The sequence below is a fragment of the Galleria mellonella genome, unplaced genomic scaffold (assembly GCF_026898425.1).
Source record: "Galleria mellonella isolate WM207_F2 unplaced genomic scaffold, CSIRO_AGI_GalMel_v1 utg28, whole genome shotgun sequence".
Lineage (NCBI taxonomy): Eukaryota > Metazoa > Arthropoda > Insecta > Lepidoptera > Pyralidae > Galleria > Galleria mellonella.
This window is the reverse complement of record NW_026442064.1, coordinates 3,906,063-3,921,242: the sequence shown is the minus strand read 5'-3', so window position 1 is coordinate 3,921,242 and position 15,180 is coordinate 3,906,063. Positions and strand designations below refer to the sequence as shown.

The following is a 15,180-nucleotide window of genomic DNA, read 5'->3' as shown; positions in this document are numbered from 1 at the left end:
GGCAGGTTTTTTAATGAATAAAAATAACAATATACGCTGACGGAGCACTATTGACCCTTCAATATAGTATTCGATAGTGAAAGGTGATTGAGAATAAAAAGGCAGGTCAGTTAGCCCATCGTGAAGGAAGATCTGTGTTTTTCATTCGCTTGAATAAAAAACGAACTAAAAGAGTGTATTGCTGTTTGAAATATGTATGGGGAAACATCTATACGTAATTATGTAAATATATAAAATAATATATATCCCTACCTGTAAACATTGTTGGCTTCCTCATCGCAATAGTCGTCCAAACATGCAGTGTCATAATGAGGCCGGCAGTAGACAAGTCCGTCTCTCATACCGAAGACATCACCCTTTGACAACAGGGTGCCGCACGCCACGCACGTGAAGCAAGTGAGGTGGTACACCATCTCGCGGGCCCTCATCACCAGCTCGTTAGCTGTGATGCCGTTACCACAACGCGCGCACCTCTTTACGCAGAACAATCTGGAACAAAAGAGAATCTAACGTGATAGGCGTAACATTCCATGGAAGGTCATTTTTAAAACGTTTTTCTGTTGATGTGGATATATATTAAGTATTTATACTAGTCTTTACACGCGACTTTGTATGGATTGCAGATAATGCAGTTTTCTAAAAGCGAAAGAATTTTTAAAATCAGTTGAATTTATCAATTACTTACATGCAAAAAAAACTTTCTTTTTTTATACAACTTAGAATGGCAAACAAGCTGACGGCCCACTTGACGGAAAGTGGTAACCGCCACCTATAGGCATGAGCAGTACCATGGACATAACAGAGTATACCGTTTCGCCCATTATACCATTATTCTTCTGTACCCAGTAAATTCACGCCATATCCCACCCTTCAAACCGAAACAGTCATGCAAACATAACTGCTTCACGGTTGAAACACGAATGGGACAGAGGTACCCAAGCAATCGATTTTTGACTATGGTTCCGGCATAGAATGAGCCATCCTTTCCTTTCGATGGGTGTTGTAAGAGACGGTTAAGGGAATTTAAAGGTTTAGGGATTGACAGCAACGTCTCTCTTAAACTATCAAAACCTGGTTGTAGCTGCCAAAGTCGTACCTACTAGCAAAAACCCTGGAAGCCTGTATTCAGCAGTGGATAAATAATTACCGGCTCATAATACCGAAATTTTAATCTTTCCTCTTTATTACAATTTAATTTAGATGTAATATGGTGGTATTGTTATAAAAAAAAGCAATATTATAATGGAATCTACTGACTACCAAATAGCGAGTAACACTTTTTTATTTGTATTATTTGTGCCTAAAAATTTTTCTTTTACACACCAACATTTTTTCTAAGTAGGTTAAGGTTATGTGACAAATAGTGGAAAACTGATATACTTTAATATACTTTTCAATCGACTTTAAAAAAGGCCGTTTTTAATTAGGTTTTATTTTTTTTAAGTTTATTACCTCATAACTCCATCCAATTTTGAATACTCTATTTTACTATTACTATTTATTATTGTAAAATCTTACAAAAAAGTAGTAAATAAATGGGTTAAAAATTTATATATAAAAAAGCGAGTGAATGATACGTGATTTCATTTTCTACATTAGCACAAAGGTACAAGTCGTGGCGGGCAGCTAGTAAATGATATACTTGTAAATAAACAGGATTCATATACGTAATACCAACTGTTTTTTTTTTTATAAAAGTTTATTTATTTAATAAATCGGTTTCCATACAAATTTGTTTCAATAAATAAGTTTGTTGTAATACTAAGTATTACTACAAACTTATAAATATTGTGGCTCTGGTGCTAGTAAAATATATAAAAACAAATAAGTTTTGAAATATCAAAAAAGCGACGTCATTACAGTCAATCCAGGAGTAATCAACGTCATCTTGACATATCCACTAACGTGAACACATTACACCATATGTTCGCGGCGCAAACAAGCAGGGGTGGGCAGAGGGGCCCCGAAATCCTGTCAGTTGACACTTAACATAATTATCATCAACGATTCGGTACGAAGGTGAGTGTTTATATTTTTATAAATAACAAGCAAGCATTTGTAATTGTTGTTTATTTATATTATCCACTAACTAATTATATATATATATATATATATAGAATAGAAAAAATATAACCCGGTCAGTAAACATATCCCGGTGACATGGACGAAGTCGCGGGTAAAAGCTTATTAATGTTACAAATATGTGAGTTTTTTTGTCACCTTTTAGCACCCTAACGACTCAAACAATCCGTACGAAATTTGGTATACACATATTATATTAAATGTAAAAGGATACAGACTGTTTTTTATCCCGGTCAGAGAATATTTTTATCCTGGTCGCGCCAACTAACTTTTGGTGTCAAGAATTGCTGGACAGATCAGATCTCACTGTTCTTACATTTATAGGCAACCACAGCATGCCTTGTGTTTGACAAACATTAAAATATAATTAAATTATTAAATGAGTAAAGATATTAACAATACGAATAATAATATAATATAAATAATGGAAATTTTATTCAAATTATTATAAAATATAAATAAATATAATGTAATGGGGAAGTATATCAACACTTTAATTTAGTCATGAATACAGAATCAAAATAATTCCAAATAAAAATAACTAGTATTTTTATTTAAAAACTAAACTACTGAACAGATTTTGATAAAACTTCTACGAGACTAATTAAACAGATCGGTCCCAGTATAGGATATTCAGATAAAAAAAGGATTTTCATATCGATTTATAACTGACATAGTTATAAGGTAACAAACATAAAAAAATAAAACCGAATTGAATTCATTCTTTTTGAAGTCGGTTGAAAATGGGCACATTTAAAAATTTCAATCGACCTCAGCGCGGCTACGATCTGACAGCTGTGGGAATCTACGGGTGTGGACGACAAGTACCTACCTTAATTGTTTACCGGTGTATGTCCGTACTGTTTACTATACGGTTAGACAAAATTTTTGTACTAAAACTACATAAAGTTATTAATAATATACGTATTTAATGCAATCGTAAGCATAATTATACCAATATTGTGAAATGTGATCGTCCACGACATAAAACCTTTTCGGTTTGATTAGAAAACTATTTGAACTATTTTTAAAGTATAAAAAACAGTATAAGATGAAAAAAACACTTTATATTTTCTTTTTTTTTTTTTTTAATTAAATTAGTCATTAACTCTCCACTGCTAAATATAGATCTACCCCATAAGGAGGGTTTTGCCAATAGTAGTGCCACACTTGGCAAGCGGGTTGGCAACCGCAGTTAGAATTCAGTGGTGTCTTAAGAGGAACGCTGCTGCTCGTCCCTCAATCATTAAGTTCCCTTTATCCCTTACGACACCTACAGAAAAGGAAGGGGTGACCCATTCTATGCCAAGACTACACAGCATATTATGTTATGTATACTGACATTATAAAAAGAACAGGGGGCCTACCATTAAATGAAATTCCGAATTTTCGGGCTCAATTACGTGTTTTTGTTTGTACCTAAATCGACCCAGTAAATGGAGCTTAACATTTTATTCATCATAAATCCTATCCTAATAGTCTAGAGGAACGATATATTAATATTTTTAATAATTTTAAACGGCATGTATTATGTAACTTTAACATCAAATTTCTATTTCGTTCGTATTTCCCGAAATTTCGGAAAATATTTCATGGTAGGCCCTCTCATTTCATTGTTTTTTTTTTTGTAATTAATAAACTCAAAAACTTGTTAACTGATTTCAAAAATTGTTTCAGCTATAGAAAGCTTTATCACAGAGTAACATACGCTATAAATTATTTTTGAAAATCCCATATTCCATAGACCACTAATAAGTGATAGTATGTTTGTCTCTTACTCTTTGACACATTAAAGGCTCAACTAATAATCATGAAATTTAGCACACTAGTAGGCAATTGTTGTGCTACATGTATTATGAAGAATCATGAAGTATTTTATAACTATTTTTTATCCTGATCAATCCATATTTCAATTGCACAGACAATATCGCGAGCTTAATATACTACCTACTGGGGGGAAGGGATTGTTAGCAATGGAGTTTGACAGCCCCATTGCTAGCAATATGCCCGCATCGTATAATACTTGTAGTTTATTTATTTCAAACTTAATACAGTCGTTTGTGGGGGGAAAGGGATTGTTAGTAATGGGGTCTAATGAACCCATTGCTAGCAATACACTCTATCAGATCAACCTCCGCGTGGTTCCCCCTGGAAACCATCGTGAACAATTCACGTTAAATTCGTCACGATGTGCTAACTGACCTGTTTCATCCTCGTCTATCATCCTTCACTAGTACCCCGCCGGTGTATACCGATAGCGCGGGTGGGGTTACTATTTCATTATCACCTATAAAAAAAATATATATACTACCTACTTACTTCTGTATACGATTAATTAATCTTTATGTATATATAGTTTTATAGATAACAAGTATATTTTTTTTAATTCGCAGAGCAATAAATAAATGATCGTTTTTAAATTAACACATAATTCGCATACAGCATTCATGAATAATATTAAACAATTTTTATAATTTTTTATTCACATAAGTTACCTGTTACTGATTCTGTAATATCATATTAATACCGTATCAAATATTACAAAGAACCGCAAACGAAGAATTAAAAAGAAGAAATCATGAAAGATTTTTTTTTATACAACTTAGAATGGCAAACAAGCTGACGGCCCACCTGATGGAAAGTGGTTGCCGTCGCCTATAGACATGAGCAGTACCATGGACATAACAGAGCATACTGTTTCTCCCATGATACCCCCCATGCGTTGCCATTCCTGAGGTCTCAGATGTTATTCCTTTGTACCCAGTAAATACTCTACTCATAACTCTTAAATATTTTGTGTGAAAGGGAAAGGATGGATTTGATGAGTATAGAATATCACATGAATATCATAATGACAAACAGACAGATTTTATATATACTAATTTTATAAACAGAGAACATTTGATTGATCGGTTGTTTATAATGGACAAACTTGAAAATTACTCAATCGATTTTATTAATTCTTTCACCTATAAAAATTTACATTATCAGAGAATAACTTAAACTATTTTGGAAAATTCTATCTACCCGAGCAAAGCTGGAATAGATCGTTAGTGCAGTGTAATATAGTATACTTTACTAGGTGTCATCTTACGGAAGCTCATATAATTGATATTTTTATTAGAATAGGTTTAATTCTGCTACTATTAGTAGATATGTATGTAATACCACACTGGAAAATTTACCGCCACTATTATTACCAGAAGTTCCACAAACTTTCATGTTAGCCATTAATCTCCGACTTCCATTTTATGCACGCACGTTTTGCGACAACTGTTCCATCTCTTCGAAACGAGGCATCTTCAGACAAATTATTAGACCGCTGCTAGAAGCCTAGTGTTAATCGTTCACCCAAACTGCGAATGACAAATTTTCGAACGTGTTGCCGTGTAAAAAAATTTTATTTTACTAAAAACAATGTTACCGTGGTTACTAAATCCTAAAGATAAAAATCTAGTGACTCACCTGTAGTAGTCTTCCTTGCAATAGATGTTCCCATCTCTGGAGAAGCAAGTCAGCTCTGTGTCAAGGGGCAGCCGGCACTCGCAGCACCGGAGACAAGAGCCATGCCATTGTCGGTCCACGGCTAGGAGGTAATACCTGCACGATTGATCATTACTTGGAAACCTTTAGATATAATCTGCTAATCTAGAGAGATTATGAAAATCATACAGAGGTATGGAGGAAAGAATTACTAGCGATGTACCAATCAGGTAGATCTCCACGTGGTTCCCTCTAGAAACTATCCTGGTTAATTCTTGCTGTATTTATCACGACGAGCTAATTGACCCGCTTTCATCCTCACCTTTTTTTTTATACCACTGAGGTGGCAAACAAGCATACGGCCCACCTGATGGTAAGCGGTTACCGCAGTCCATGAACGCCTGCAATACCAGAGGTATTACGCGCACGTTGCTGACCGTTGATGTCGCTAGCACTATTGGTGTACGCTGACAAGGTACCAGCGAGTATGTGAGGAGGAAGTCAGGTCAATTGACTAATCGTGATGGATTTACTTGGAATTAACCACGATGGTTTCCAAGGGAACCGCAGAAACGGCTTCAACAGTTTATTAATTACTTTTACCCATGACTTCGTTCTCGTAATAAGATAGATATTATTATTGACGAATATAAAAAGTGTTTGTTCTTCCTAAGTAGAACTAAATTTCATAACAAAGTATTAAGATGTTAATACACTGAGAGCTATCGAAGAAACAGACTCACTTTCACATTTATAATACTAGTAAGAATTACAATTATAACAGTGTCGTGTTTGCCAAATATGTAACGAAAAAAGAAAAAAATATACTTGTTTAATTTTACCGATCACGACTCCGGTGTGTCCCAAGCCTTACCTATCTTGTATCCTCCCCCCGCAGCCGGCGCACTCGTCCGGCGCTCCCGGAGACCCCTCCGAACTTTCCCGCTCTTTCAACATGGTTTCGTCCGTCCTGTTCTCAGGATTGGACTCTCTGTCTCAAATAACAAGGTTCAATTCCTGCGCCTCACCGTTGCAGTTGGACTCCATCGCGAGCATATTTGTATTTTGTACACTTGACCTGGAAAAAATAATTAAATTATACATAAATGTGCAATTGTGAGTATACTAATTAAGGACGGAAAGGGATTTATAGCTAGCAATATACCCTATCAGGTCGACCTCTGCGTGGTCCCCCTTGGAAACCATCACACTGAATTCCTGGCCTATTGATTATGATGGGCCAACTGATCTCGTTATATACCTAAGTGGTAAATCTTTTATTACAGATGTTAAGACTAAGTAAACATGTAATAAAAAGGGGGTCGTATGATTGTTTGTCACTTTTATTGATTAAAAAACGATACTAATATCTTTTTTTTTTATTATTTTAAGGGCTTTTACCTTCTTCAGGTATATCAGTCCTATCGTACCCTGAACTGATTTCTCAAACAAAACTTTATCTACTTTCCCTAGACGCGGAAAGAGAAGAATTAATGGACAATATTAATATTTTGTTGTCATTCTTTATTCATAAAATCATGATACCAATAACTAAAACAGTAAATACATAACTATATCGATGAGACAACATAAAAAAAAGCATCCAAACCCAAGACTGACAGCTAAAGGAGAATAAAACATGAAAACAAACAAGTTAGACCAAGATAAAATCTAATATTCATATATGTACACAGAGAATAGTGAATAAAATACTGGGTCGAGCCGACCATTTTAGCATATCGTTTATTATTCCTCGTGCTGGCCACAAATCAGCAAATAAACAATGCCCCTATACAGCTCCTTAATATACCTCTTTTCCTTGGAAAGACAATGGGTTCGAGGCCTTTCTTTTTTTTTTAAATCTTTGGTCTGTGATTGTATATAAAAATAGAGGCCGACTACTTTGTGTTTTTCTTTTTTAATTTATCTCCTTCTAGCTAAATATCTATTCAAAGAGTCGGCTACATTATATAAAATGTTTTATATATAGTTCCACAATAGTTATTTTGTCTATGGCATTTTACTTTTTAGGTATAACTGAAATAGTTAATCAAATACCAAAAATAAAAAAAAAAATGATAATATTGTAATATAAACTAACCTTGCTTTCTTTATTAAAGTTAAAAATTAAACAGGAACTAGGAAAAAAATAATGTATTTACTTTGCTACTTAGATAACACCCAAAAGAAACCTTGCTTTGTTGAAAAGCTGAAATTGCATTCGATATCGATAGTACAATAACAAAAAAAAAAGAGACAAATCGACAAATGCTTCTGACTATTCCATTAAATAAGGACAATTAGCATAAGCATATTTATGTATTTTATATAGAATGAATATTTTATTTGAAAAATTAAATTACAAAATAATTTTAAAATTTAAATACCGTTCTGGTATGTACTTATTATATTAAAATTGTAACTAGAAATCTGCATATGAAAGATGTTAAAAAAATATGAGAAGAGCTCAATAAGAGCAATAAAAGCCAAAATTATATTTTTTATTTAACTTTTGCAGTTTCTATGTTTGATCCAAAATCACGCATAAACTATTGTGTCAAATTAAATGCGGTTTACACAGTTGTATTTATAAAGGTCTAACATAAAAACTGGTATATGTTTCACCTTTACATGCCATTTAGAAATGGTCAATTTGTATATAAAATCAATGAATGATTTTCATACTTTTAAAAAACCACGCATGCCGAAATAGCGGACAAAAGGCTAGTACGAAATATAAATCAACAATTTGATAATTTCCGGATGGTCTTTGTTGATAGACCAACAACGGTTTTTTTTATGTATGATAATGTAATGGTAGCCCCACCCGCGCAATCGGTATACACCGGCGGGGCACCAGTGAAGTATGATAGATGAGGATGAAGTAGGTCAGTTAGCCCATCGTGACGAATTCAACAAGAATTGTTCACGATGGTTTCCAGGGGGAACCACGTGCAGGTCGACCTAATAAGGCATATTGGTAGCAATGGGGCTGTCAAACTCTATTGATAACAATCCCTTCCCCCCCCCCCCCTCTACGAAAAACGGTTCTAGCTAGAATCACGTGAGAACATATTTAGTTAATACAACAGTGATAAACTGATAACGCTGGATAATTGAGATACAAGAGTGTCAGATGATACCGCTAGAGAACAAAACTGGAATGCAGTGGAGTCGACTTGATCGGTACTTTGCAGCAGGAAACAATTTGGAAAACATGCAATTTTATAAAGCAGAAAATATTTTTTTTTATACCAAACCAGTTTTTGTTCGCTACTGCGTACGTGTAGATTTCCGAAGTGGAAAAATCGATGGAATTAAATACTTCTAAGATGGCGTATCAAGATAGAACGTACACCAGTTTTTAAATTACATCTTTAGAAATACGACTCTGTAAACCACATATAATTTTATACAGTACATTTTGTATGATTCCGGAACAAATATATATGCAAATATGCAAACAAAATGTCTAAAAGTTATAGTTCTGACTTTTTTGCTCTTACTGAGACGCCTTATACCAATTTTTCTTAAATATTTTCTATGGACTCTCTTGAAGACCGTGCCGAAGATTTAAATTTTGACTACATGACCCAATGGAATTTATATCACCTACAACGCCATCTATTAAAATTAATCCAAAGTAACAACATGCTGTAACAACCAGTAATTAACATGCTGGATCGCTGTGCTTACCCGCTGAGCTAATTACGAACCAGCCCTCTTGCCCTAATAATTTCTTAACCTAATTATCTAATTCTGTCATAATACAAAAATATTTATACTAATATCGCTCAACAGTTCTTTTGTGGTCAGCGCAAGGTGCGCGGGCGCATAATTTTCGCGCTTCGGCGACGGTGCGATGGGTACGACGACGCTCGTGACTCGCCCCGCCCACCGCCGCCAGCGCAGGACAGTCGCTTATAAAAGTGATTTTATTTGTATATTTGACTGCCATCATAGCGCAGTGGTATGTTTCTTTGCAAAAATAAGGTCTTCATTTCAAGGTGATTCATTTCATGACATGTTCTGTTTAATGTATAATCTTTGCTTTCCAATACAAAGAGTCAAAATAAAGGAAAGAAGTAATAAAGTAAAATGGATCACAAAGGGAATAAAACTATCATGTATATATAAAAGAAAACTCAGATATAATATTTATAAAAAAAATAAAGGCTACAATAAAAAACAATATTTAAAATATGCAAAAATGTTAAACAAATGTATTAATTGTTCAAAAAGAATAAATAACAGTAGATTTATTAAATATTCAAGGAATAAATGCAAGGCTACTTGGGATGTAATAAGTAGAAAGGAATGTAATATTATAAACAGACAAGACATAAGATGCATTGAGGTCGAAAATAAAAAAATAAACAACCCTCAAGAAATTGCTAATGCATTCAACGACTACTTTATCTCTATCACTGGTATAAATACATCAAAAAGTTATAATCAACATAAAAGTATAAAAAATTTATGTTCATCCATATTTATAATACCTTGCAGTGAAGATGAAATAATAAAAGTAATAAAGTCCTTGAAAAATACTCGCTCGGTGGGATTTGATGATATTTCAACACTTATATTAAAATTGGTTGCTCAAAAAATTGCACCGGTGTTGACTTATCTTATAAATTCTTCTTTTACACAAGGAAAATTCCCGAAACGTCTAAAACATTCTATTATAAAACCATTACATAAAAAAGATGACAAAAATAAATTAAAATATTATAGGCCAATAACACTGAACTCAATACTTTCTAAAGTATTTGAAAAATTAATGTATAAAAGATTAATCGACTTTATCAATAAATTTAATATAATTAAAGAAGAACAGAATGGATTCCAAAGAAATAAATCAACTACTTTGGCTGCCTTTTCTGTCATCCGTAACGTAACAAAATTTATTGACAGTAAAAAACGAATAACTGGAATTTTCTTTGATATGACAAAGGCTTTTGACAATGTAAATCATAGAGTATTGTTAAACAAATGTGAACGATATGGTATTAGGGGTCGTGCTTTAGACTGGATAGCAAGTTATATTACAGATAGAAGACAGTGCGTCCAGATAAATCGCATTAATAATATATGTATGACTAGATCATTTACATCAAATTATCGTTGTACTTTATCAGGAGTTCCTCAAGGCAGCATTTTAGGTCCATTGCTGTTCCTTTTGTATATAAATGATTTGCCTGATATAACAAAATATCGATGTACTTTGTTTGCTGACGATTTATCTGTTCTTATTCCAGACGATGAAAAAACATTAAGTGACTATGAAATTGTAATCAATAACACAGTGAAAAGTATAGTATCTTGGCTTCAGGATAATGACTTAAATGTTAACATATCTAAGACCAAAATTTTTGCAATTTTCTAATTATTCCATGCCACCAAAAAATATTGTTATAAAATGTAAAAATGAAAAAGTGACTGAATGTAATGAAATTAAATTTTTAGGATTTACCTTGGATAAAAATTGTAACTGGAAAGCTCATACTAACTACGTAAGGAAACGTTTAAATAGTTTTGTATATGCTCTTAGGCGATTAAAAAGAGAGGCCAATGAACAAACCGCACTGATAGCGTATCATGGTTATGTGGGTTCAATTTTAAGATATGGGCTTCTGCTTTGGGGAAATTCTATAATGTCGAAAAAGGTCTTTATAGCACAGAAAAAATGCGTAAGAGCTATCTGTGGTGTAAAACCAACAGATACATGTAGACCATTATTTAAAAAACTAAAAATATTAACACTTACATCCATGTATATTTATGAAGTAGGAATATTTGTTAAACAAAACCCACAACTTTTTACAAAACTTTCAAATATGAATGAAGTCACATCAAGAGATCCCACAATGTTGAAACTGCCCATCTGCAGAACCACACTGTATCAACAAAACTGTGATATAATGACTATTAAAATATATAATAAAATACCAAAATCAATAAGAGAACTACCAGTAAGTCACTTTAAATTACGGTTAAAAAAATGGTTACTGGAATGCAATTTTTATTTAATAAATGACTTTTTAAAAAATTAAATGAATGTATGTAAATGTGTAATTTCATTTGTATTGTATGACATTTGTTATATTATTGACTTGTTATGTATTTGTTTTTGTTTAGTTTGTATTTGTATTTGTTTAGTCTGCTACCACTAGTATGTTTGCGGCTGCCAATATTTATGGATTGATCCTACTAGGCTATTAATATACGTAAGCCACTAAATTATAATACTAAATTTGCATGCCTTTAGATAAGGCGAAATGTGTAGATCTATTATATTTAAGACCATTATTATTACCACATTTCTAGCAAATAAATAAATTATTATTATTATTATTATATTCTCAGGTTCGATTCACGATTGAGCTAATTGAAGAATTGAACTTATCTGAATTGGTTCAGGTCTACATATTGTAGGTTGTACTTCTAGATATTTGCTCCCTAGCTCCTTATAATACAAGTCATCCTAACTTGAAGACCAGGAGATTAGTACGTGTTCCGAAGCGCTTTTATTTATGTATTTATACTTTTGCACACATTAAAATGTGTCTACAGGGCGGACTTAAGACCTGATGGCATTCTCCACCAGTCAACCGTTACGCTAAATTGAGATAGTAAATGACAGTGCATAGATTTAAAAAAAAATTAAATGATATAAATATTTTCTATACATCCTATAGTTTTCTTTCAGCTTCTCAAAGGTTGACTGCAAGAGATCCCTTTATGGGATAAGTCCGCCATTGTATTCGTATATTAAATCATTTATCAGTGCTTAATTTGAATTATGTACAATAAAGATTTTACAATACAATACAATTTTTTGAAATAACATTAATTGATAAATAAACATACAAACAAACTTTTAAGTATAGGCATTTGCAAAAAGTTGCTGAAAACAAATTATAGGCGTTTTATATTATTTTCGTCCTACCGTACCATTTTTTTTTTCCATTAAATACTAATCTTACATGTTAGCAAACTCTGAAGAAAATTTGTAAAGTTCATAATTAAAATTCAATATCTCAAGTATTTTTGGGTTTAATTTTAAACTCCAATGTTGTGCTCCAATGTGTCAGCGAAAACATAATATGGTATTGTATGGTAGTTATTTATATTTATATGTACATTTAACTTTAATTATATCCCCATTTTATCAATACCTAATACTAAAACTTATGTATTGTTAACGGCCTTAAAAAAATATAGTTTTAATATACTTTCAGATTGTTGTTATATAAATATTTATCAAATCGAATCAGTAGTTTAGTTTTTAAATCAAAATAAATATTTTTTGCTATAGTTGAAGTTTTTTTTTTTGTAAAACAGTATTCACAACTAATCTTCAATTATTTAAAATACATTAACCTGTCTGTTTTGTCCGCATGCTACCCAATATCTCTCGTACCTCCCATCTATAATTTATTGCAATTTTCGTAATTTAGCTACAATTTGATCTTATGTTTATTTGAGTAATATAAACGAAATGGAAGAATATTCATATATATATATATATATATATATATATATATATATATATATATATATATATATATATATATATATATATGTGTGTACTTCATCAATAACAATTGGATATTTCCCATATTTTTTCTTAAATTTTAGTATACATATATATCAAAAATTATAAAAAAATATATAAATTTAATCATTCAAAAACTAAGTTACTAGTCGCTAGTGATACTCGATTGTACCATAGAAGATAAAAATCAGATCTTATACATATTCTAGCTAAAAACTAAAGATAGAAACCGAAAACGTATATACCTACCTATTTAAAAAAAATCTCCACTTTGAAACTTTTGGTTTCAAATTCGCAACTATTTATACGTATGTACCTACTTGCTGTAATGAATAAAATGATCAAAGTGAGCCTGGTGATCTGTAAGACGGGTTATCCTAGTACCGATACCAGTCTCTTACAAAGATTGTTTTAAATTGTAACCTATGTAGCTGTAAGTTTTATTATGTTGTTATTTTGTGAGAGAAATAAATATTTACAATTACATCGATACCTAGGTACTATTCGTATTATAATACCAATAGTACCTAGGTATCGATTACTTAGTAATAATATATTATTACTAAGTAAATGGATATAGTATGAATTACAAATATAATATCTGTTAAGATATTTTAAAATCGAAGAGTTTATGAATCCATCTGCTTTTTTTGTTCAGAACAAAAACCTGAGGGCCTACCATGAAATGTTTTTCGAAATTTCGGGTCCGAACGAAACAAAAGTTTGATGTTAAAATTATATAATACATACTGTTTAAAAAGATTAAAAATGTTCAAAATACCGTTTCTTTGGACTTTTATGGTAGAATTTATGACGAACAAAATGTGAAGGCTCATTTACTTGACCGATTTCGGTATGAACGAAAACACGAAATTGAGTCCGAAAATTCGGAATTCCATTTCATGGTAGACCAGCTGCTTGTTACTACAACTATTGAACGGATTTGAATAAAACTTGGTACACGGGCAGGTTTTATCCTAACTTAGCACTTAGGATACTTTATGTACACGTGCTAGGCGTAACCGTGGGATACAGCTAATACATATATAATATTTTTTTTGTTTTATTTGTCCAACTAAATATAGGGAGCCGTCATAGTTACACTGTGAGTACTTACTATGTAGGTACAATAACTATAATGCGTGACGAATAGTCATACATTCGTTATTAATTATACGATTATCCTACAACCAAACTAGTGCCTTATGCCTATTAATGCTATGGTTTCTAATTAATATATCATAGATAAATTATTATTAATATTATTATTGTGAACAATTTTAGGAACGGACATTATTTATTCATAAGTAGGTAACGCGGAATATACATAATTCCATAACATTGAAAAATATTTATGTAGGTATGTACCAGAAATTTATCACAAGAAGAGAACTTTGAGCAAAAGTCGTTCTCTTAAGTACTTTTGTACTGTATTTCTATCGCCAAGTATAAATTTACTTGACGAATACCGTGGATATCACATTATATTCTCTACTAATATTGCTTGTTCTTTCAAATTGTATAAAAAAAAAATAACTGGAACGAAACGTTTATCAAAAAATTATTTAAAAAGTTCTAAAGGAAAATATATAATTGCAAAGTTTTTTCTGATAGATTTATAACAACATATTTTATGAAATTAACGTTTTAGTTAATCTCTATGTATTTATGCATTCATTACAACACAACAACACAGTATCTACGGGGGGAAAGGGATTGTTAGCAATGGAGTTTCACAGCCCCATTGCTAGCAATATGTCCTATTAGATGGACCTTCACGTGGTCTCCCTGGAAACCATCGTGAACAATTCTTGTTGAATTCGTCACGATGGGCTAACTGACCTGTTTTATCCTCAGCTATCATCTTTTACTGGTGCCCCGCCTGTGTATACCGATAGCGCGGATGGAGTTACCATTCCATTGTCACCCATAAAAAAAAACACAGTATCTGCTCATAGTTTTTGACTATTTAGTAAAAACAATAAAAACATAAAATAATTATGCGTCAAATTAAAAAAAAAATGAACCTATAACCGTACTCTATACAGGCACTG

General features: G+C 32.2%; 1 protein-coding gene across 1 annotated transcript in view; it reads right to left on the bottom strand.

The window, feature by feature from the left end:
- LOC113516971 (LIM/homeobox protein Lhx9-like) overlaps nucleotides 1-15,180 on the bottom strand; it is a 55,552-nt gene that overhangs the window by 24,225 nt on the left and 16,147 nt on the right. Inside the window, exons 2-4 of the mRNA XM_052895502.1 lie at nucleotides 6,440-6,643; nucleotides 5,548-5,682; nucleotides 253-489 (exon numbers count right to left, since the gene is read on the bottom strand). Of these exons, the coding sequence (XP_052751462.1) occupies nucleotides 253-489; nucleotides 5,548-5,682; nucleotides 6,440-6,522 (455 nt within the window). The 5' untranslated portion in view covers nucleotides 6,523-6,643. The remainder of the gene's footprint in view (nucleotides 1-252; nucleotides 490-5,547; nucleotides 5,683-6,439; nucleotides 6,644-15,180) is intronic.